General features: G+C 57.0%; 2 protein-coding genes across 3 annotated transcripts in view; both read right to left on the reverse strand.

The window, feature by feature from the left end:
- Nucleotides 1–840: 840 nt before the first annotated feature.
- Nucleotides 841–13,043, reverse strand: Bcam (basal cell adhesion molecule (Lutheran blood group)). Of its 2 annotated transcripts, none has more exons than XM_013032747.1 (15): nt 12,935–13,043; nt 11,219–11,340; nt 10,572–10,800; nt 10,420–10,490; nt 10,199–10,295; nt 9,932–10,114; nt 8,862–8,998; nt 8,318–8,474; nt 3,522–3,640; nt 3,283–3,424; nt 2,753–2,889; nt 2,471–2,612; nt 2,237–2,381; nt 1,389–1,506; nt 841–1,270 (listed from the first exon to the last, which is right to left on the reverse strand). In XM_013032747.1, exons 1-15 carry the CDS (start codon nt 13,014–13,016, stop codon nt 1,136–1,138), a joined length of 2,016 nt encoding a protein of 671 aa, XP_012888201.1. In that variant the 5' UTR covers nt 13,017–13,043; the 3' UTR covers nt 841–1,135. The 2 variants fall into 2 exon arrangements, with proteins under 2 accessions (XP_012888201.1, XP_012888202.1); XM_013032748.1 differs by having other exon boundaries at nt 1,177–1,303.
- Nucleotides 13,044–17,360: 4,317 nt separating this feature from the next.
- Nucleotides 17,361–23,655, reverse strand: part of Cblc (Cbl proto-oncogene C, E3 ubiquitin protein ligase) — a 13,847-nt gene continuing 7,552 nt past the window's right edge. Inside the window, exons 7-11 of the mRNA XM_013032598.1 lie at nt 22,135–22,266; nt 21,503–21,646; nt 21,203–21,253; nt 17,685–17,800; nt 17,361–17,565 (exon numbers count right to left, since the gene is read on the reverse strand). Coding sequence (XP_012888052.1) covers nt 17,556–17,565; nt 17,685–17,800; nt 21,203–21,253; nt 21,503–21,646; nt 22,135–22,266 — 453 coding nt within the window. The 3' untranslated portion in view covers nt 17,361–17,555. The remainder of the gene's footprint in view (nt 17,566–17,684; nt 17,801–21,202; nt 21,254–21,502; nt 21,647–22,134; nt 22,267–23,655) is intronic.

The following is a 23,655-nucleotide window of genomic DNA, read 5'->3' on the forward strand; positions in this document are numbered from 1 at the left end:
TTTTTTTGATCAGTCCTGGGGCTTGAACTCTGGGCTTGGATGCTGTCTCTCAGCTCTTCAGCCCAAGGAGAGTGTTCTACCACTTGAGCCTCAATACCACTTCTGATTTTCTGAGTGTTTATTGGAGATAGGAGTCTCATGGCCTTTTCCTGTCCAGGCTGGCTTTGAACCATGATCCTCAGATCCCTGAGCTTCTTTTTGCTCAAGGCTAGCGCTCTACCCCTTGAGCCACAGTGCCACTTCTAGCTTTTTCTGTGTATGTGGTATTGAGGAATCGAACCCAGGACTTTGTGCATGCTAGGCAAGCACTCTACCACTAAGCCACATTCCCAACCCACTTTTTGTGTCTTTCTCCAAGCCTCCCCCATCTCTACTCCTCTCCTTCATGGACATCGTGTGTCTCTCCATTCTTCTCCCATATCCTTCTTCCTAGACCTCAGGAAGTCCAGCCATGTGCCTCTTCGCTTGGCCCCAAGCTTTGGCAGCATTGCTAGCTGGCCTGGGGGTGGGGGTGGGCTCCTGGCCTCCCACAGCGGGAGGCGCCATGTTCAGTGAAGCCATGAATGCCCTCCCCCCACCTTGGCTCCCTAGGTGTGTGGGGGGACCCAGCTAGAGTTTCTGGCATTTCTCCTTAAAGGGATCGCCCCCACCCCATTCCCAGGTGGGCACTGGCCACTGGTCCCCAAGGCTTCAGAAGATCCCTGGCAGCTTTCTCTTTTAGCCTTGGCTAGCTGAGTCACCCTGGGGAGTCTCTCTCTCTCTCTCTTCTCCATGACATCATGCTTCTCCAGGAACAGCTGCAGGGAAGGACAATCACCTGGGCACCCTCCCCCGTGTGACTCCGGTCATGTGATAGGTGGCATTTATTGGGGTCTCCAGTGTTCACATATAATGGGGTGGGGGGGAGATCCAGTGTCAGACTACGCAGCAGGACAGAGATGGAGTCAGGTGGGGGAGGACCTGCGAGAGAGGCGGAGGTAAAAATAGCCGTGCAGGCCCCGACCCTCGGGGCCTCGGGCTGGCCGGGCGCTGGCGGGTGCTGGGCTGGTGTCCAGCAGCTATTCTGGGCCTGGGAGACTCACATTCACACACACACACACACACACACCCTGGAGGAAGCCCCCCCCCCCCAGTCTCACTGCACCCGCCCCAGGCCGAGGCCATGGCGGTGGAGGAAGGAAGGGAGGGCCCGGTAGGCAGCAGAAGGAAGGGGGCGGAGGCCCGCGGGCCTTGTCCCGCATGTCCAAGGTGTCAGGTCCAGTGATGGCTTCTGGGGGGGGTGAGGGGGGGCCTGGGCTCAGCACTGGGGAGAGAGAGAGGATAACTCAGCCCATGTCCACAAGGCTGCCCCGGGCCTGGTCTGCTCCCCACCCCAGGCCCCTGCTCACCTCATCGCCAAAGCCCCCGCTGCCACTCCTGGCGCCCCCAGAGGCGCCTCCGATGAGGAGGCCTGTGTGTTCCGGCCGCTCAGATGCAGAGTGGCTCAGCTCTGGCTCCCCCGGTGGCCTGGGGAAGGCGGGGGTGGGGGGGAGAATGGGGATGGGGTCACCGCTAAGAAGGAACTAGGGTTGGGCGCTGGTGGCTCACGCCTGTCATCCTAGCTACTCAGGAGGCTGAGATCTGAGGATCACAGTTCAAAGCCAGCCCGGGCAAGAAAGTCTGTGAGACTCTTATCTCCAAATAACCACCAGAAGACTGGAAGTGGCGCTGTGGCTCAAGTGGTAGAGCACTCGTCTTGAGATGAAGAGCTGAGGGACAGCACCCAGGCCCAGAGTTCAAGCCCCATGACCGACTTAAAAGAAAAAAAAAAAAAGAGAAGGAACTAGGGGACTGGTTGAGGACCGGATAAGATCAATAACAGTGGAAACAAAGCCAGGGGCTGTAGCACATGCCTATAAGACCAGCCACTCAGGAAGCTGTGATACAAGGAGAATTCTAACCCACTGGGGCCAAAACAGAAGTACTAGGGGTGTGTGGCTCAAGTGCACAAGGCCCTGGGTTCCACCCTAGCTCCCCCCAAAACATGAAAGACTGGAATGGAGAGAGATGGAGGCAGATCTGAGGGTTTGGGGTGAGCAGGGTGGGGAGAGTGGAGGTGGATAGATTTGGAGGGGGGTGGAGTGGAGGGTGGGGTAGGGGGCTGGGAGTATCTGGGGAGAGGTGGAACAGAGGGGTTGGGGTACATGGGTGGGCTGGGGGGGCTGAGGGAAGCTAGGAGGAAGTTGGGGTGACTCACGGGGCCCCCTTTTCCGCCCGCCGGCAGCAGCCGGGGCGACCCTTGCGTCTCATACAGTAGAAAGCAGCCACGACCAGGAGCAGGAGGCCCACACTGACCGCCACGGCCATCACCGCCACGCCGGCCTGGGCCATCTGGGGGGCCACTGTGGGGACAGGGTGGAGAGGTGGGCTCAGCCTGCCAGGCAGGGCCTGCCAGCACCCCACCCCTGGCTCCCCAGAGGGGGTGACTCACCCGTCCCGAAGTGGAAGACGTGGCTGGTTTTGCCATGGACGTTGGAGGCCTCGCAGGAGACGCCCTCTCGGCCCAGGGCGCTGCTCACCTTCAGGGTCAGCACGCTGCTCACCCAGCCCGGGCCTCCGCTGGGCTCTGGGGGCTGCGGAGACCTGGATGAGGCCCGGCCCTTGGGCTACAGGGCAAGGGCCGAGGGGGACAGGGGACAGGCCAGAGGTGCAGGGGTAATACAGGGTACTGGGATGGGCTAGGGGTTGGGGGGTGCTCAGGGCTGTCCCTTACAGTGCCACCCCGCTGGCTCCAAGTGAGCGTGGGCTCTGGGTAGCCGCGGGCGGAGCAGGCCAGTCGCACTTCGTCCCCCTCCGTCCAGCCATCTTTGGGCTTGGGCTCCATCTCTAAGGGTTTTAACTCAGGTGACCCTGTGCAAAATGGGGGATCCCAGAAAAAGTGAGCAGGAGGCCCAAGGACCTGGGAAGGGGAAAAGAGAGGAAGGGGAGGGGAAGAAGAGTTCCTTGAGCTCTGGTGGCTCAAGCCTGTCATCCTAACTACTCAGGAGGCTGAGATCTGAGGGTCGAAGTTCAAAGCCAGCCTGGGCAGGAAAGTCCGTGATCTCCCATGAGCCAGCTGGAAGTAGAGCTGTGACTCAAGTGGTAGAGTTACTACCTAGCCCTGAGCAAAAACAGCTCGAGGATTGTGCCCAGGCCCTGAGTTCAAGTCCCAGGGAACCCCCCCCCCACACACACACACAAAAGAGAAAGAGAAAAGAGAAGACAGTGCCATTGTCTCCATCTCAGCCGTCCCTGGTCTCGAACCTTGAACCAGCAGCCTGAAGCTCCGGGTGCGGCTGAGGAGGGGGACGGTGGGCGTGGAAGCCTCACACAGGTAGGTGCCCGCCGAATCAAAGGTGATGTCGCTGATGGAGAGTGTGGGGCCATCCCCCAGGGGGACAGAATCCTGGGGAGGAAAGAGGAGAAGGCCAGGTGGGGCTGTGAGCAGGTGAAGGGGGCCAAGCAGAGGGTCAGAGACTTGGGGCTCCATCCCCCCCCTTTACCTTGGTCCAGTGGAGGGTGGGTTTGGGCAGGCCGTGGGCAGAACAGTGGATAGGAGTGAGGCTGCTGTTGAGAAACACGGGAAGCTGCTCTTCTACGCTCAGCTCCAGGGGGTCCAGGTCTATGGGGGGGGGACAGAATGGGGTCTGTAAGCATGTCACTTACCCCAGAAAGCCTCCACCTCAACCAGGGACTCTGCAGGGCTGTCTGGGGGTAAGAACACCACCCGATCTCCTCCTCCAATCTCTCACCTAGGCCCTCAGGCCAAAATCTACAAGTCCAGGAATCAAAGCCCAGGTCCACTTTGCTCCCAGGCTGATGGCCGAGCCCCAAGCTTTGTTGTGTTGTCTGGCGATGGATTCCAGAGCCTCCCTGAGGCTGAAGCAAGGGATCTGCTTCCAAGCCCCAACCAACCCTCCCCCCCCACCCCAGCCTCCATCCAAATGCTTGTTCAAGCTCTAGCTTTTGCCTCCTTCCCATGAATCCACATTCATCATGTGTATGTGGTTTAAGACTTTGTGGCATGGGGCTGGTGACTCACGCCTGTCATCCTAGCTACTCAGGAGGCTGAGAGCTGAGGATCGCAGTTCAAAGCCAGCCTGGGTAGGAAAGTCATGAGACTTTTTTTTTTGGGGGTCCGGTCATGGGGCCTGAACTCTGGGCCTGGGCGCTGTCCCTCAGCTCTTCAGATCAAGGCTAGCGCTCTACCACTTGAGCCACAGCGCCACTTCTGGCTTTTTTTCTTTCTTTTTTTTTTTTTTTGCTTATGTGGTGCTGGGGAATCGAACCCAGAGCCTCATGCATGCAAGGCAAGCACTCTACCACTGAGCCACCTTCCCAGCTCCGAGACTCTTATCTCTAATGAACCATTCAAAAACCTAAAGTGGAGCTGTGGCTCAAAGTGGTAGAGTTGTCAGCCTTGAGCAAAAGAGCTCAGGGACAGTGCTCAGGTGAGTTCAAGTCCCAAGACTGACCCCCAGCCCCCCAAAAAAAGACTTTATGAAGGTGACATTGTCCATTACCTGACTTTAAATAACAATTTAAGAAACCAAAAACCTAATTGGGTGCCTGTAGTCTCACGCCTATAATCCTAGCTACTTAGGAAGCTGAGATTTGACTATTGCAGTATGAAGCCAGCCTGGGCAGGAAAGTCTGTGAGCCTCTTATCTCCAATAAACTATCAAAAAAAACTAGAAGTGGTGCTGTGGCTCAAGTGGTAGAATGCTATACTTAAGCACAAAGAGGGGCTGGGAAGGTGGCTCAGTGGTAGAGCGCTTGCCTTGCATGCCTGAGGCCCTGGGTTCCATTCCTCAGCACCACATAAGCAGAAAGAAAAAAAAAAGCCGGAAGTGGTGCTATAGCTCAAGTGGTAGAGCGCTAGCCTTGAGCTGAAGAGCTGAGAGACAGCGCCCAGGCCCAGAGTTCAGGCCCCACAACCGGACCCAAAAAAAAAAAAAATAAGCACAAAGAGGCTCAGGGATTTAGGCCCTGAGTTCAAGTCCCAGGACCAGTAAAAAATAAAAAACAAAAACTTTATGAAGCTGGGCCCAGACCGTGGGCATTGGTAGCTCATGCCTATAATCCTGCTATGTGAGAGGTAGAAGTAAGAGGATCACAGTCCGAGGCCAGCCCTGAGCAAAAGCTGGAGACTCTATCTGAAAATGAAATGAAACAAACTGGGTGGGAAGGGTGACTCCCAAAGCCTGCAGATCAAACACAAAGCTGGAATTCAAGCCCCACAAGTGCCAGCAAAATCGCCACCTGCTCCACCTACAAGAAGGAGCCTCCTTCCCTTCCCTCCATCTCTGATCTGGCCTCCTCCTCACTTCCTGGCCCTGCTCCCCACCTGAGGAATGAACCTCGGGGCTTCTTGCTTGATGGGCATCTGCAAAGCCAGCTGGGGCCACACCCACCAGGCCACACCCACCACAGGCCACACCCCATCCCTACTCCTTGATTCCCCTTTCTCACTCTATCTTCCAATGAAGAAGAATCTTCTCAAAGCAAGTCTTGCAATGGCTTGCGGATAACTCTGGATCCCATACTGGATCCCATAGTCAAATTCCCTGACACAGCCCACAAGATCCCGCCCTGCTGGCCTCTTCTGATCACCATCTTCTGCTCCTTTTCCCACTTGGCTCCACTGAGGGGATTTCTTGCTAGTTTTAGATTTCTCCTGTGCCAAGTCCTGACCTGCCTCAGCTCCTTCAAACATGCTTTGCTTATGCTGCTGTGTTTAGCTCTTTGCATTTCTAATTTTTTTGTCGATTGCATTCAGGACCTAGGTGCTGTTCCTGAGCTTTTTCACTCAAGGCTAGTGCTACTTGAGGTTCTCCAGTGGTTCATTGGAGATACGAATCTTAAGGAAGCTGGGTGCTGGTGGCTCACGCCTGTCATCCTAGTACTCAGGAAGCTGAGATCTGAGGATTACGGTTCAAAGCCAACCTAGGCAGGAAAGTCCATGAGACTCTTATCTCCAATAAACCACTAGAAAACCGGAAGTGGTGCTGTGGCTCAAGTGGTAGAGCGCTGGCCTTGAGCTGAAGAGCTGAGGGACAGCGCCCAGGCCCAGAGTTCAAGCCCCATGACCAACCAAAAAAAAAAAAAAATAGTCTTAAGGATTTTCCTGCCCAAGCTGGCTTGTTCCCCCTCCCCCCAATCCCCGTCATGGGGCTGGAACTCTGGGCCTGATCTTAAGCTCAAGGCTAGCACTTTACCACTTGAGCCATGGCACCACGTCCAGTTTTCTGGTGGTTATCTGGAGGTAAGAGTCTCACAGACTTTCTTGCCCTGGCTGGCTTTGAACTGTGATCCTCAGATCTCAGCCTCCTGAGTAGCTAGGATTACAGGTGTGAGCCACCAGTGCCCAGGTCCTGGGCTGGCTTTGAACCTAGATCCTCAGATCTCAGCCTCCTGAGTAGCTAGGATGGCAGGCATGAGCTACTGGTGCCTTGGGCTAGGTACTGGGGTTTGAACTCAGGGCTGTCAGCTTGCTAGGCAAGCCCTTTTCCACTTGAGCCATGCCTCCAGCCTTCATTTCGGGTTTCACTTCTCAGTTTCTCACCCTTTTCCTCACGCCTCTCTGGCCTCTTCCTGCCCCCATGTGCCACCCCCGCTCCGTGGGCACTCAGATCCTCCTTTACTGCTGAAGGACAGATTCCCCAGCTGTTGCACAGCTGACAGCTGCCAGATGCAGCTGTCCTGCTTCTCTGGGAACGGCCTCAGCTGCGGAGGGGCCCTCACCCCCTCAGCACACAGCCTGCTCCCCTGTCCCAACCGGGGACAGCTGGCAAAGGCCAGCCTCCTGTCCAAGAGCCTTGGAGGGCCCACCCAGGCCTTCTTTAGACCCAGGCCAACCTCTGCCCTGCCCACTCTCATCTCCCAACAGACATGGAGCCTTCTTGATGCCCTGCAGACTCTTCCCATGGCCAAGGAGGAGACTGTGTTACTCCTTGTCTAATCCCCTCCCTCGATATTATCAGCGCTGTTACCCGAAAAGACCACAGTCTCGGCCAGCATGTGTCTGCTGGCTGCTCTCCTGCGGAAGGAAGACTGCACTGTCTGCCTTAGAGCGGGGTCCCCACCATCCACTCAGGGCCCTCCCCCCCCTCCCCCAGGAAGGCTGAGGGGGACCAGTGAATGCCAAAGAGGAACAGAGCCTCTGCCCTGTGAACACTGCCTAGAAAAACAGAATCCAGTCTAGGCTTGGTAGCTCACGCCTGTAATCCTAGCTACTCAGAAGGCTGAGATCTAAGGATTTTAGGAGCCAGCCTGCACACAAAAAAAGTCTGTGAGACTCTCATCTCCAGTTAATGAGCAAAGAAAAAAAAGCCAGAAGCAGAGCTGTGGCTCAAGCATTAGAGCACCAGACTTGATTCTACTCAGGAGACTGAAATCAGAGGATTTCAGTTCAATGCCAGCCCAGGCAGGAAAGTGTGTGAGACTCTGATCTCCAATGAACCACCAAAAAGCTGGAAGTAGAACTGGGGCTCAAGTGGTAGAGTATTAGCCTTAAGCAAAAAAGCTTAGGGACGGTGCGCAGGCCCCGAGATCATGCCTCAGGCCCTGTACAAACATATAAAAAAAGTTCAACGCTCGTCTGAGCAAAGTTATCAAGACCCTGTTTCAAAAACAAAATACAAACAAAAGGACTAGAGCTGTGGTTCTTGTCTAGCTAGCAAGCCGGAGGCCTTACGTTCTATCTTCAAATTAAGCAAATAAAACAGAGTCCAGAAGATAAGAACTTAACAATCAGGTGAGGAGATGGATGTGTGTGTGTGTGTGTGTGTGTGTCTGTGGGGGACGGGGGCGGGGAACCACAGCTTTCAGGAAGGGTCCATTGATGATGTAGCTGGAAGATGGGCCTTAAAGGTCAAGGACAGGTTCTAGGCTCCTCCCTCCTTCACTTATGCTAAGGAGCCATAGCAGGTTCTATGCAGGTGAGGGTCATGATAGTGCTCTCTGGTGGTCTGTGTGTGTGTGTGTGTGAAAGAGAGAGAGAGAGAGAGAGAGAGAGAGAGAGAGAGAGAGGGAGAGAGGGAGTGTGTCCTGGGCTGGCACTCTACCACTTGAGCCACACCTCCATTTCTGACTCTTTTTTTTTGGTAGTTCACTTGAGATAAATTCCAGCTTGGGCTGGCTTTGAACCATGATCCTCAGATCTCAGCCTCCTGAGCAGCTAGGATGACAGGTGTCCGGTGGTCTGGTGTGGTGGCCCAGACTGAAAGAGGCAGGTGTGGGAGTGGGTGGGGTGAGGAGACAGTTGGTGGCGCCCCCCCTTCCCTCTCCAGGCTCTCACACGCCACCCGCAGCTGCAAGGTCTTGACCAGCTGGACGTGGTCCTCAGCGTCGTAATCCTCCACACTGCAGGCGTAAGTCCCGCTCTGGTTCCGATGCACAGACGTCAGGGTCAAGTTTCCCTGGAGGTTGACGCCGACTCTCTGCTCCTCGCCGTTCTGTGTGATCCAGAGACCAGAAACCAAGGCTCGGGAACCCTCCGTTAGGCCAGGGGACGGGGACTGAGGTGTCACAGGCTGAGGTAGGCCCAGGGTCAGGGGTCACCCAAGCTGCGTATATTTAGCCACAACTCTCCCAGGCTGGGGTGTGTGTGTAGAGCCAGAGGTCCGAGGTCCTTCTAGCTTAGGCGGGATGGGGGTGTTGGGGTGGCTCTGGTGGCTGAGTGCTTGTCTGGCATGCACCAGGCCCCGGGGTTCTCTCTCCAGCACCGCAAAGAAAATACATAGATCAATCATAAGCCGGTGCAGGTTAGAATGGCAAGGGAGGTTTAGGGGCCAGGGACACCGAAGGTGGGGAGCACAGGGGTAGGTCGAAGTGGGGGTTACCTGTAGGCGGAAAAATATGTACTCTGGGCTGGGGCTGCCGTCCCCCTGGCAGAGCATGTGGACCGAATCGCCCTCGCGCACCCAGCCCTCGGTGGTGGACGGGCTGCCCAGCCAGAACTGCACGTGCTCCGTGGGGTCTGCAGAAACACCCAAAGAAGGCAAGTGCCATCAGCACATGCGCAGTGTGAGGATTCCTCCGCCCACTGTGTGCCCATGCACGCATGCACAACAGGTGCACGCAGGTGAACGCCCCCCCCCCGCGCATGCGCAAAGGCAGGACTCACGAGTCAGGTCAAGCCCTGCCCCAAAGGGCACAGATTTCAAATCTCAGACTCACATTTATTCTAATAGGAGACATCAGAGGTCAGAGGTGGAAGTACTCAGGGTAGGGTCAGGGGTCAGAGTGGGTGAAAATGAATGTGAGGTACAGGGCCAGATAATCATTTGGACTTTGTATGTATGTGTGTTAGTGGGGTTTGAACTTGGGTCCTTGTGCTTGCTGGGTAGGCATCTTTAATGCTGAGCCACGCCTCCAGTACTGATTTTGTTTTTTCCAGTCCCGGGGCTTGAACTCAGGGCCTGGGCACTGTCCCTGAGCTTCTTTGTGCTCAAGGCTAGCACTCTACCACTTAAGCCACAGTGCCACTTCTGGCACTGTTTGTGTGGCACTGAGGAATCAAACCCAGGACTTCAGGCATGCAAGGCAAGTACTCTATCACTGAGCCACCTTCCCAACCCTTTGTTTTGTTTTTTAAAGGATGAAGTCTCGAGGACTATTCTGCTCAGGTTGGCCTCTAAATGCCATCCTTTAGATCTCAGCCTCCTGAGTAACTAGAATAACTATTTGCCTGCCTGCCTCCCTTCCTCCCTTCTTTCCTTCCTTCCTCTCTCTCTTGTTTTTGAGACAGAAGATCTCAACAAGGTAGTCCAGACTGACCTGGAACTCTTGATCCTCCTGTGTCACCTTGGGCTCCCACTGGAGATCAGAGGCCAGCGGGCAGCCATTGAGCAAGAAGTCAGGGTAGGTAGAGGGACAGGGAAGAGTGTGTGTGTGGGTGTCAGGAACTCACAGTGAAGGGTGAGGTGGAAGGTGGGGCTGTCCAGGCGGCCATGGCGGCCGGAGGGGAGGTTGTACTGAGCGGCACAGTGGAAGCTGGCGTTGCGGTCCTTCTTGTGGAGCCGTAGGTACAGGGTACTGGTGAGGGACAACAGGCCCGAGGCTTCCCGGACTGTGCGGCTGGTCATATACCTATCTGCAAGAGAGGCGCCAGGCGGTCACCAACCCCTGTCACCACCACCTGCTCAGCCCGGGCATGGGGCCGTCCCAGATCACTCACCCTGGTTCATCTCCATGGGCACCTTCAAGTGCTGCCCATCCCGATACCATGAGATCTGTGGGGCTGGGTTTCCATTGCGGCTGGTGCAGGTGGCGATCTGGGACAGACATGGGCGTGGCCTTGAACTTGGGGCTGGGACTCTGAAGTCTGGTTCTCCTCTTCCCTTGTATCCAGATCCTTCACCCCAGAGCCCCCAAGGTCAGCCCCCAAGGTCAGCTTACCTCTTGGGCCAACTCTTCCATCACTGACAATGTCCCTTTGTTGGGGGACACCTCGGGGGGCTCTGGTTTGGCTGTGGGGAAGGGAGATGTTCAATTCAGGGGTTCCTTCCTGGGTCCATGACCATCTGCCCGGTCTATCCCAGGAGACTCACCAAACACTCGGAGGCTGGCGGTGGCCTCCGCGGTGCCGGCTGCCCCTGCCTTCACCACACACCCATAATCTCGCTCATCGCCCACATTGGCCTCAGCCAGCACCAGGCGCCCCTGGGAATCCAGCTGGTATGGGGGGCTGCGGCTCTCAGAATCGTCCACAGAACCCTGGAGCTTGGAGTTCCGGTACTCAGCTGAGGCGAGGCGGTGGCGGGTCCCTGAGCGGTCAGTCTGCAGATGGACACGGGGGAAGCTCTGGGCTCCGGCACCCACTCCCATCAGCCCCTGCTCCCCTTGGCTGTGGCCTTTCCTCTCCCTCCCCCCGTCCCTGTCCCTGCCTGTCCCCACCTCCTCCCAAGGTCCTACCCGCTCTCCATGGCCTCCTCCCTCCCAGCCTCTCATCTCTGGCTTTCTGTGTCCCCTCTTCATTGTGTCCCCCTCCACCCTGCCATTCCTCCTGTCCAGATATCTGGGGTCACGCAGCCTCCCAGCCCTTCACTGGGCTTCCACTCCCCAATTTCATGCTGATTCTTGGGGTTCCCTGTAGGGTATGAACCTTGGCAGCTCTGATTGTGCCCTGAAGCCCCTGACTCTCCCCCACACCCTGTCTCACTCCCTCCGTCTCCCGAACTGAGCCCAAAGCACTTACAAGAAACCATTCCAGCATGTATTGGTCGAGGTTCTCCAAGACGGTGCAGTCCAGGGTGACCAGCTCCCCCTGCATGACCTCCACCAGAGAGGGCACGGACAGGTGCACCTCCGCCTGCACACCTGTGGGGCAGCGTGCCAGCTCTGTTCATGGCCACTCACCTGGACAGCTCTCTAGACCCCAGCCTCCTCCCTCAGACCCAGGAGTCCAGACCTCAGCCTCTTCCCTCAGTCCCCAGGATCCAGACCTCACCCTCCTGAATCAGACCCAGTGATCCAGGCCGCAGCCTCCTCCCTCAGACTCAGCTCCCTTCTTTCTCCAGCTCCCACCTCTGCATCTCTGGGCAGGTAGGGACCATCAGAGAAGCTTCTCATCCCTACACCCGTAAAGCTACAGCTCTCTTGTGCCAGCACCGCTGGTGGCACAAGAACCTGGTGTCCTTCCCTTAATGCTTCGGAATAAATTGTCTACTCCTGCTTTTCCTACAACAACAAAGGCCCCTTAATAAGGGCAGGGCCACACCTGGCTCATCCGTGGCCTCCAGCACCTGTGCAGGTCTGGCTCAGAGACTTGGGTCTCTGCAAAGAGGGTCTCTCCCTGGCTTGGTCTCCAGATCACTGTGAATCTCTGTGCTTCCCTGGATGGGCCCTGAGCTCCTGGAGCTTTTGTGCTCCCTCATGCATGGGGGGCTGGGGTGTGGGCTGCGGCCGGGGCCTGGAGAAGGATGGGTGTGTGGGGGTGGCCAGGGGGGACAGGGCTGGGCAGGTTTCAGGAATGTGGGAGGGCCAGGCTGGCTGAGACCTGCCCGGCTTGGCGCCAGAGCCCCCTACCCGCCCCTTGGCTCTCCAACCCTTTTAATGGAAGAGCAGAGAAGGTAAGGTGAGTCACCCAGCATGGGATACGGGTGAGGTCAGGATCTTGGGTCCTGGGGGCATGGGCGGCTGAGTCTGGGACTCCCGTGAGGATCCTGGCACGTTGAGCACTCGGTGCTGGGAATGCACCCTCCAGGCTGGCATCTTGGCATAGCTTCCAGTTCTGAGAACCGCCCAGCCAGGCCCAGGCTTACCCCTGGGGACCCACTATTTACCATGCTTGTTTAGGAGCCTGGATTCCTAGGCTCGCGGGCTCACCTCTGGCCCCAGCCTGCCCCAATGGGGCCAGGCTGGTTCCCAGGGCTGGGGCGGAGCTGCAGACAGCCAGGGCTGGCCATCGGATGTCCCCCGGCCAGCCCTTCAGGCCACCACGCAGGTGTGTGGATTTAGCTGAGGCCCCACAGGACAGTGGAGGGAAAGGGGGTGACGGTCACTTTGTTCTAAGGACTCACAGCCAGGGCTGGGACTCTGGGCCCTCGCTGAACCAGGCGACTACTTTCAAACTACATGAATGGCTGGTTTGGCCACAGGGTCCCCCCCTCCTGAGCTACCAGAGAAACTGGAAGAGAGGGGGGGGACAGCTTTCTCCGGGGTTTGTTTTTCACTCTAGCAAGTGGAGGGTCATGACTCGGGTCCCAACGGCCCAGATTCCAGGAACCCCAGAAAACAAGGGGATTCCTGGGGTCCTGAGCAGGGGAAGGAGTTGATCACTGAGTCCACCTGTCTCCTCCTCCTCCCCTCCGGGGGTCCCCCAGATTTTGTACCCTGGGACGGTGGTGTTTAGTCCTGTTTCCTTCCCCGGGGTTCTCCCCAACCCCTCCCTGTTCTCACCCCGAGTCCCTACCTGGGTGCACCGTCAGCAGGAACGCGAGCCACAGCAGCCGCGGGGCCCCGCGCGCCCCGATTCCCGCGTCCGGGGGCTCCATGTTCGCGGCTGCGGCGGCGGCAACTGAGCTTGGGGTGAGGCTCGGCGGCGGCGGGGCCCGGCGGCAGAGGCCACGCCTCCGAACCACGCCCACCAATCACACCCCGCTTCTCCGCTGGGACACGCCCACTCCGCACCGCGACCACGCCCACTCCTCCCTGCTGCCTGGGCGCCGGGCCAGGACCTCCCACTGCCCGGAGCGGACCCCTGCGCGCGCGCGTGCGCCCCAGTTCCGTCCACCCCCTGGGGGTGGGGGTGGGGGGCCCAGGGCTTTGCCCAACCCGCCTAGCTGGGGTCCTGAGCTTGTCCCCCCTCCCTTTTGGACCTGAGGCCTTAGAAGACCCCCCAACTCCCTTACCCTGTGACCAATGGCTGTGGATTTTGTGTGTGTGCCAGTTTGAACTCAGGGTGTGGATGCTGTCCCTGAGCTTAAGGCTGGTGCTCTACCACTTGAGCCACAGCTTCCACTTTGGGTGGGTCATTGGCGATAAGTGTCTCAGGGACTGTGCTTCAAGCCTTGATGCTGTGATCGCACCTCTTGAGTAGCTAGGATGACAGGTGTGAGCCACCAGCACCTGGCTTAGTGTGGATTTGAACCATCTGACCTCAGGGGAGGTCAGAGGCCTGTGCTGGCCTCTCCTCCTGTGACTGTCCCCCCTCTGACCCCAAGCAGCTTCTTTCTCCCTGGTTGCACCTCACATCCGACCCTCAGTAGCCTGGAACGAAACCAGTTCACTCACTCTCTTATCTTGAATTGTCTTCCATTTTCAGTTCTGCCTATAGACCTCTGGAATGATGGGTGAGGGTGCGGGGTGCCTCCCCTCTCCTGTGTGCGCGCTCTCTCTCTCTCTCTCTCTCTCTGAAAGGCTCTATCTCTGCCCCCCCCCAGCTCAGGGAATCCCAGGAATGTCACCCCCTCCTTTTCTCCTTCCTTCTCTCCCCTTCATTCCTTTGGCAGGCCAAGGCAGGTGAGGGGAGGAGGGGGTGGAAGCCAGGGCCCCTGGGAAGGAGAGGGAAAGAGGAGGTGGAGCCAGGCCACGTGTGGTTAGGGTTCACAGGTCAGGCAATGGGTTGGTGGGGGTGTCACAGATCAGAAAGCTCAAGGCTTTGCACAAACCAGCTCAGAGTGTGTGTGGGGTGGATGGGAGGGGTGGTACTTGGTGGTAGTCAGTGGTGGGGGTCACTGGTCACGCCTCTGATCAGCTGGAAGGGAGCTTCCCATAGTATCAGAGAGGGCTTGGATTACAGGTAGCCTGACTTGGCAAAGCGACTTTGTTCTCCTTGGTGGGACAGGACAGCAATTGGGTATTAGCAATATTTATTCCCTCCTTCAAAATGGGCTCGCTCCTTCAAGTTCTCTCTGCCCCAGCCCCGGCCCCCATCCTGCATGCTCTGGGTGGTCCCCATTGGTATGGCCCTGTCTTAGCCCTTCTAAGAGGCTTGGCTGTCTTTTATTGTTTCTTTTTTGGTGCCTATGCTGGGACTTGAACTCAGGACCTGGGCTCTTCTCTCTGATCTTTTGTGCTCAAGGCTGGTGCTCTACTGCTTAAGCCACAGACAGAGCCATTTCTAGCTTTTTGGTAGTTCATGGGAGAGCAGAGTCTCACAGACATTCCTGCCTGGATTGGCTTTGAACCATGATCCTCACATCTCAGCTTCCTGAGTAGCTGGGACTACAGGCGTGAGCTACGGTTTTATGTTATCTTTCTGGGTTTTTTTTTGTTTTGTTTTTTGTTTTTGCTTTTTTCTTTGCAGTGCCCCTGCCTGGCTTTGCTTGGCATAAGACAAGTAAATATTTGTGAACCGAATTGTGTTCTAATTCTGGCCGGTCTGTCTCCCAGGTTAGAGCTGATCACATAGTCAGTCACCTGTCACTTCACAAGGGGTCATGTGATGTGGGGCTAGCTTGTCATTGTGTGAACGCCACGGGGCGAACGCTACACACTCCAACCACAACAACTAGTCACTAGGCCATGGGACCTTACGTGGCCACCTCCTTGGCCAGCAGTCATGGTGAGGAACGCCTTGCTACCCTTCCGTGAAAGGCTGTAGTATTTGCCCAGACGTTTTCAGCATCCTGCCATCTTGCATTTATGTGTATGTGCTCTGGCCTGAACTCAAGGCTTTGTGCTTTTGCTCAGTGGGTGCCTCCACCGCTTGAACCATGCCTCCAGCCCTGCTTTTTGCTGGTTAATCAGAGTTATGAGTCTCAAGCACTTCCCTCCCCAGGGTTTGCTTGGCTTTGAACCCCAGTCCCTCAGATCTCAGCTTCCTGAATAGGTAGGATGGCAGGAGTGAGTTACGGGTGTCTGGCTCTGATGCTCCCCCATAAGCTAAAAAGGATGGATGTTTGCTTTCTTGCTTCTGTGGGAGGCAAGGTGATGTCAGCGTTGGTAGCAGAGCCAGACTTGTGACAAATGCAGGAGCGAATCCCGCAGGAGGAGCTGGGCGTGGCTCCTTCCCTCCAGCCCTGGCCACTGGGCACCTCCTGTCTTCAGGAGGAGCCTGCCACCCCCTTCCTGGTGCTTATCTGAATCACAGCCTGACTTTCCACTTTCTCTCTGCACCAAAGCCGGGTGCAGTGGCTCACACCTGCAATCCTAGCCACATGGGAGGCAAGATGGGGGGTTTTGAAGTTTGAGACCAGCCCACGCAGAAACGTGAGCGCGACACCCCCCTCAACCACCAAGCTGGATTTCGTACGTAGCTCATGCTTGCCATCCTAGCCATACAAGAGGCAGAGAGGCAGGAGGATCTCACTCTGAGGCTGCCCCAGGGGCAAAAATGTGAGACCCTACTTGAAAAATGACTGGAACGTGGCTCAAATGGTGGAGCACCTGCTTAAGCAAGAGTATGTGGCTGAGTTCAAACCTTAGTGCTCCAAGAGACACAGAAACACACACACACACACACACACACACACACACACACACACACACAATAAGGGGGTCAGCTAGGTGCTGTGGCACACACCTGTAATCCCAGCTACGTGGGAGGCAGAGGAAGGAGGAGGATTACAGTCCAAGGCCAGTCGGAGGCCAAAGCCTGAGACCCTATCTGAGAAAAGAAACTGAAAGCCAAAGGGTTGGGGGTGTGTGGCTCAGCCAGGAATCCTGGTGTACACCTGCAGTCCTGGTCCTCAGGAGGCTGAGGCAGGAGGATTGTAAGTTGAGGCCAGCCCACGCTCCAGGGCCACCACAGAGCTCTGTGCCTCCCTGGGGACTGGGTGCTGTGGCTTTAGGAGCCAAGGGAGTGGGTGGCAGCCACACGGGGGACCCCTGGGACCGTTGTCTGGTCCAGCTCCCCTGCCTGCCCCGGGGACCCCTGCATGGCACAAGGTGACTGGCTGATGGCAAGGCCGGGTGGTCATCGCTGGCCCCTCCTCCCCTGCCCCCAGGCCTGGCTGGGCCGGTTCCGTGGGGCAGCGGTGGTTGGTGACCTGGTTGGCGAGTGGCCAGTCTCCTGGCTGGCTTTTCCAATCCCAGCTCTCTGACTGACTCCTGGCATTGTTGACTGACCCCAAATCCTTCCAACAAAGTCCCTCTGTGTCCCCGAGGTGGCGGCGGCGTGTGGCGTTGCCTGGAACGGAAAGCCACGCTCTGGGGGCCGCCGCCCGTCCCCTCGCCTGCGCGGCTCGGTCTGGACGCCGCCTCTTCCCAGAAGCCCTCTGGGACTTCCCAGGGTGGGTCCACCTTCTGCTCCCTGTGTGCTCCTGAGGCCCGCACAGTCCCCCACGTGGGGTCACTCCTGACGTGCAGGAAGGGGGCAGTGACCACCATGCGGTCCCCACGGCTGGGCACCCAGCAGGACCTCAGGAGTTGGCCCATTTAATCCCTTGGTGACAAGGGCGCCAGTGGCTCACGCCTGTCATCCTAGCTACTCAGGAGGCTGAGATCTGGGGATTGCAGTTCAAAGCCAGCCCGGGCAGGAAAGTCCTGGGAACTCTTATCTCCAATAAACCACCAGAAAACCAGAAGTGGTGCTGTGGCTCAAGTGGTAGAGCGCCCGCTTTGAGCTGAAGAGCTGAGGGACAGCGCCCAGGCCCAGAGTTCAAGCCCCGCGACTGACCAAAAACAAAAAAAAAAGGGGAGGGAGGCACTTCCTCAGTCTGGTGGAGGCTGTGGTTGTGGGGAGAAGAACGGAGGGGCGGGAGGGTGAGGCCAGGGCAGAGGGAGGCGGGCGGTGTTATATGAGGGGCTGAGAGTGGAGGGAACCCCCATCTTTCCCCACAGCAAAACTGCCCTCTGGTGGCTGCTGGCATTTATTTCAGTTTCACCAACCTGGCCTGGCTCCCCCCCCCCCACTCTCCCCTCCCCAGGCCCCCAGCCTCCAATCTGGGGTCCACTGTGTGTGTGTCTGGCTGGCTGCCCTGTGGGGACAGAAGACAGCTGGTTAGAATGTGTGATGCCCAGGGCAGCATCCTCTCCACCCACCCAGGGAAGCTGGAGAGACAGGGCGTGGCCTCACCTGGTCTCCGGCCCCGGCAGGATGGCGGGGTTGCCTTCCCCTCCAGGGCCAGCTGGAGGGGTGACTCTTCCCCTCAGGAGCTTCTGCAAGGAGAATTGGGGGGGTGGGGGGCTGTGGATCTCCTGGGACTCATTGTCCCCACCCCCACACATACTCGATTTTCCCTGGAGGCCCAGACCAGTCTGAAGCCCTGTGCACTTACTCCGTGGCCTCCTCCGAGGCCTGGGGGCGGGGGGTGGCGTCCCACGGGGCTGAGGCCATGGTTTTTATTCTAGGCAAGGGAAGAGGAGCCCGGAGTTTGGGTAGGACCAGAGGGGCCTGGAAGGGAGAAGATAAAGAAATGTCTCAGGTGCGCTGGGCGTTGTAGCTCATGCTTGTAATTCCCGCCACTGAGGAGGCAGAGATTGGGAGGATCGCAATTGGGAGGCCAGCCTGGAAACAAAAGTTTCCATCACAACAAACGGGTCAAGTCTGGTAGGCTCCAACTGAGATCTCCGTTGCACAGAAAGTGCAGATGGGATTGAGTTCCAGGCTGAGCCCCGGGCAAAGTGATGAGATCAGATTCAAAAAGTACTGACAGCTGGCAGGCACCCAGTGACTCATGCCTGCAATCCTAGCTACTGAGGAAGGCCGGGGCCAGGAAGGTGGCTCAGTGGTAGAGTGCTTGCCTAGCAATGAAGCCCTGGGTTCGATTCCTCAGCACCACATACACAGAAAAAGCCGGAAGTGGCACTGTGGCTCAAGTGGTAGAGTGCTAGCCTTGAGCAAAAGAAGCTCAGAGGAGGAGAAAAAGAAGAGGAAGAGCTGGGCACCCGTGGCTCAAGCCTGTCATCCTAGCTACTCAGGAGGCTGAGTTCTGAGGATCTCGGTTCAAAGCCAGCCTGGGCAGGAAAGTCTGTGAGACTCTTGTCTCCAGTAAACTTAGAAAACTGGAAGTAGCGCTGTGGCTCAAGTGGTAGAGCGCTCGCCCTGAGCTGAAGAGCTCAGGCCCAGAGTTCAAGCCCACAACTGACAAAAGAAGGAGAAGAAGAAGAGGAGGAGGAACAAAGAGAAGGAACAGGAGGAAGATAACAAATAACAACAACAACAATAATAATAATACATGTCCCAGAGAGCTGCTGGTTGGGAGCTGGGTGCTTAAGACAGAGTCCTGTCCCCCATCAGTGCTGTTTTTTCCCCCCTCACTCTCTGCCTGGAACAGGAAGATGTTCTGACTGAATCTCTGTCTGTCCACCGCCATCCCTCTGTCCATCCATTCCTTCACTCCCACCCAATCTCTGGGAACCTAGCTTGACCAAGACAGAAGAAAATTTCCATCCTGCCGAGCTGATGGGCACCGCTCGCGCGACAGCTTGGCTCTGAGCCATCAGCTCAGAAACAAGGAAGTGCCTCTAATGTTCACAGTCCCTTCTGACTGATGGGGAAAGTCAGGGTAACCAGGACACGGGGCGGGGAAAGGGGGGGGCGGCTCTGGGAGACGGATTGGGCACAGAGGGAGTGCAGAGGCTTTGGACAGAAGGCTTGAGATGACCTCTGTGATCGACAGTGAGCAAGCCGGGCATGGTGGTACACGCCTATAATCCCAGACCTCCAGAGGCAGAGATAGGAGGATCTCTATTCCAGGCTACCCCCACATTAAAAAAAAAAATGACAAGTGTCTGGTGGCTCACACACCTGTAATTCCAGCTACTCAGGAGGCTGAGAGATTGAGGATCATACTTCAAAGCCATCTGGGGCAGGAAAGTCCATGAGACTTTTTTGGGTCGGCTGTGAGGCTTGAACTCAGGGCCTGAGCACTGTCCCTGAGTTTCTCTTGCTCAATGCGAGTGCTCTACCACTTGAGCCACAGCACCACTTCTGGTTTTCTGGTGGTTTATTGGAGATGATAATCGCACAGACTTTCCTGCCCGGGCTGACTTCAAACCACGATCCTCACATCTCAGCCTCCTGAGTAGCTAGGATGACAAATGTGAGCTACCTGCGCCTGGGCCTCCAAGAGATTCTTATCTCCAGTTCACCAGGCCCAAACCAGACGTGGAGGTGTGGCTCAAATGGTAGAGCACCGGTCTTGAGGAGAAAAACTAAGGGACCACACCTAGACCCTGAATTCAAGTCCCAGTACCATTTCCCCCACCCTCAAAACAAACGGCAGGAAGGAGACACCATGGGAAAAGGGGCCTGGGCGTGGCTCAATGGTTGCCCTGCAGGATTCCCACTCACTAGGCTGGCAGCGCCATGCCCAGGGCAGGCTCTGAAGAATGACTTAGGAATGGACAGGAGTTGGGGTCACCCCGGGTTTGGAGATCTGGCAGGGCATGCTGGGCGGGCGGGGGGGGCGGGGGGCACAAGCCGGGTGCAGGTGTGCGCAGAGGCCGGGTGCTGGGCAGCCTGGCAGGCTCCTGGCCGCGGGCCTGGTCCTCAGGGAGTGGCTGAGTGTCTCTAATGTTTCCATTTGCCTCTGGCCGCGATCCGGGGCTGTTTTTAGCTCAGAGCCAGTTCACCCCCCTCCCGTTTCTCCCCCCTCCCCTTCCTGCTGGCTCCCTTGTTCCCACTGGGGGAGCTGCGTTCCCGGACTTCCTGAGCTGTTTGTCTCACGTCCTGGCTGTATTGATTTTTGTGTCCAGCTAGGGAGGGAGGGAGGGCTGATCCCCCTCCTCTCCCCAAGCGGGCAGGCCAGGAAATAAGGGGAGCCTGGGGTGCACAAGGCCATGGTTCCATCCCCACCTCTGCAAAGCAGTAGTAAGAGGAGGGGAAAAAAACCCACAAAACAAAAACAAAAAGCTGGGTGTTGCTGGGCGCAGGTGGCTCACGCCTGTCATCCTGGCTACTCAGGAGGCTGAGATCTGAGGATCGCGCTCCAAAGCCAGCCCGGGCAGGAAAGGCTCTGAGACTCTTGTCTCCAATAAACCATCAGAAAACTGGAAGTGGAGCTGTGACTCAAAGGGGTAGAGTGTTCCCCTTGAGCAAAAGAGCTCAAGGACAGCGCCCAGGCCCTGAGTTCAAGTTCCAGGACCAGCACACATACACAAGAAAAGAAGGGTTGGGAAGGCGTGGCTCTGCTTGTAGAACACCTATCTATCAGGTTCAAACCCCATATTCTGAAATGCCCTAAGGCTGCCTTATCTTCTTTCAGGCTGTGTGGCTCTGGCTGGTACAGGCCCCTCTCTGAGCTTCTCTCTTCCTGGGAAATGGGACTTTTTTGCCTTTATGGATGTTGGCAAGACTCAGGTCTGTGCGTGCACATGTGTATGTATGTGTGTGTGTGTGTGTGTGTGTGTGTGTGTCTGTGTGTGCATTGTTCCTGGGGCTTGAACTCAGGGCCTGGGCACTGTGCCTGAGCTTTATTTGCTCAAGGCTGGTGCTCTACCCACTTGAGCCACAGCTCCACTTCCATATTTTTGGTGGTTCATTGGAGACAAGAGTCTCACAGACTTTCTTGCCCAGGCTGTGTTTGAACTATGATCCTCAGATCTCAGCCTCCTGAGTGACTAGGATGAGCCACCCACCAGGGCCTGGCTGTCCAGTCTGCTTTTTAGCCACTAAAAAAATAAGAACCACCCATAAACCAGACCCACATAGGGGCCGGGCCACCTGTGTGCTTGGCTGCCTGGCATGGTAGTGTATGCCTGTAATCCCAGCGCTCAGGAGCCAGGCTAGAGCAGGAACCCTGGGACCAACTGAGGCCCCAGCCACCCCGCATCAGCCCTGCAGGTCACTCACCACCTCCAGCCAGCTCCTGGGCCTCCTGGGGGGCAGCGGGGGAGGAGACACCTGTGGGAGGCAGGAGGGAGGAGCTGAGATCAGCCTTGCTCTAACTACTTCCTGTAGTTAGAGGCTGTTGTAGAATCTGGTATGGGGGGGCGGGAGATTCAGATAGGAAAGGCCCCAGAACCAGAGTCCTAGGTAGCAAACATCCTGGCCTCTATCATCCAGCCTCCTCCCTCAGACCCAAGGGTCCAGGCCCCCAGCCTCCTCCCTCAGACTCAAGAATTCTTCTTAGGGTGCCTCCCTGGCTCTCACCTGCCCGGGCTCCTCCTCTTCCTCACCAAGGCCATCTGGGGCACTGGTCCACGCACGCGCCCCGCCCTGGGCCTGGCAGATGCTGACAGCCTCTCGGCCTCTGATCTGCCCGCGGCAGAAGGGGCAGGTGTGGCTGTCTGTGTGCTGGGGGAGGTGGATGGGGGGGGCACCGTCACTCAATCCCCAGGGCTGGGGAACACCTCCCCCCCCCCCATGGCGGGGATAGAGGGAGTCACAGGCAGGGAGGGAGACGCTGGTGGGGGACTGGGAATGGAGCCCTGGGGCCAGGGCACAGGGTGCCCCAGAGCCAGGCCTTTGTGTGTGTGTGTGTGGTGGGGGGAGGACTTGCAGGCTCAGACCCTTACGACCCTTTGGGGGTGCCACGATCATCTCCAGCAGAGTCTTGCTCCCTAGAAGGGGTCAAGGCCCAGAGACTGAATGCAGCTGTCCCTAGCTGGCCCAGCAAGGGAGGAAAAAGCGCTCTGTCCTAATTATACAGCTGGGAAAAGTGGAGGTTCGCAGAGTGGGGTGAGCCGGGGACACAGACAGGCAGGCCCCTGGCGTCCTGAGGAGGCGTCTGCTCTCTCCGGGTCTCAGTTTCCCCATTGGGGCGGGGAGGGGCTGACCCCCACCTCCCAGGTGGTCAGGCAGCGGCTGCAGAGCAGATGGCCGCACGGCTCCAGCCTCACGTCCTTGTCTCTCTCCGCACAGATCTTACAAAGCTCGAACGTGGAGTCCATGGCCAGGTAGAGCCGCAGCTGCTCCTAGCAGGGGAGGGGAGAGCGGGGCAGGGATGGGATGAAGTCTCTGGGCCAGTCCCAAGACACCCCCCAAACCAAGCCCCCCCTTCCCCTCCCCAAGTCCCAAGTTCAAGCTTTGCTTCGTAGGTTTCCTGTTGGCCTGAGATTCCTTCTCTGAGCTCCTCGGCAGGAGATTCAGCCAAGAGGAGAACACACAGGTGCCCTGTTCCTGGGATTCCCCATGTCCAGCCAAGAGACTCTAAGCATGAGCCTATCCCAAATACAGCATGGGACGTACTAATGCTAAGAACAAGAGGGCTGGGAAGCCGGGCGCTGGTGGCTCACGCCTGTCATCCTAGCTATTCAGGAGGCTGAGATCTGAGGATGGAGGTTCAAAGCCAGCTCGGGCAGGAAAGTCCGTGAAACTCTTATCGCCAATAAACCACCAAAAACTCAGAAGTGGTGCTGTGGCTCAAGTGGTAGAGCGCTAGCCTTGCATGCATGAGGCCCTGGGTACGATTCCTCAGCACCACATAAGCAGAAAAAGCCGGAAATGGCACTGTGGCTCAAGTGGTAGAGCGCTCGCCTTGAGCTGAAGAGCTGAAAGACAGTGGCCAGGCCCAGAATTCAAGCCCCAGGACTGGCCAAAAAAAAAGTAATGTTGGGTGGCGCATGCCTGTAATTCCAGCATTCAAGAAGCTAAGGGTAGGGGGATGGTAAGTTCCAGGCCAGCCTCAGGGGGAAAAAATTGTAGCACAGAGAGAGGAATTTTTTTTTTCTTTTTTGGGCCGGTCCTTGGGGCTTGAATTCAGGGCCTGGGCGCTGTCCCTCAGCTCTTCAGCTCAAGGCAAGCGCTCTACCACTTGAGCTAAAGCGCCACTTGCATTTTTCTGAGTGGTTCATTGGAGATAAGAGTCTCACGAACTTTCCTGTCCAGGCTGGCTTTGAACCATGATCCTCAGATCTCAGCCTCCTGAGTAGCTAGGATGACAGGCGTGAGCCACCAGCGCTGGGCTCTGGCTTCTTTTCTAATTGGAGGTAAGAGTCTCATAGACTTTTCTGCCTGGGCTGGCTTGGAACTTTGACCCTCAGATCTCAGCTAAGATTGCTGATGTAAGCCACCATTGCCTGGCTTTTTTTTTTTTTTTGTAGTGGAGATTGAACTCAGAGCCCTGCCCTTGCTGGGAAGAAGCACTGTCACCAGAGCCACGCCTCCAGCCCTTTAGCTTTTTGTGGCTTTTCTTTTTTTTTTTTTTGGATCCAGTCGTGCGGCCTGAACTCTGGGCCTGTGCACTGTCCCTCAGCTCTTCAGCTCAAGGTTAGCGCTCTACCACTTGAGCCACAGTGCCACTTCCAGCTTTTTTCTTTTTGCTTATGTGGTGCTGAGGAATCGAACCCAGGGCCTCATGCATG

Source organism: Dipodomys ordii, unplaced genomic scaffold (genome assembly GCF_000151885.1).
Source record: "Dipodomys ordii isolate 6190 unplaced genomic scaffold, Dord_2.0 Scaffold156, whole genome shotgun sequence".
NCBI lineage: Eukaryota > Metazoa > Chordata > Mammalia > Rodentia > Heteromyidae > Dipodomys > Dipodomys ordii.

What these genes read in the sequence shown, in the direction of transcription:
- Bcam (XM_013032747.1), bottom strand. Translation starts at nt 13,016, where the DNA reads ATGGAGCCCCCGGACGCGGGAATCGGGGCGCGCGGGGCCCCGCGGCTG. An exon ending in GCCCATGGAGATGAACCAGG is followed by an intron (nt 10,115 to 10,198) that starts GTGAGTGATCTG and finishes CCTCTCTTGCAG; the next exon opens with ATAGGTATATGACCAGCCGC. An exon ending in CTTGCAGCTGCGGGTGGCGT is followed by an intron (nt 3,641 to 8,317) that starts GTGAGAGCCTGG and finishes CCCCCCCCATAG; the next exon opens with ACCTGGACCCCCTGGAGCTG.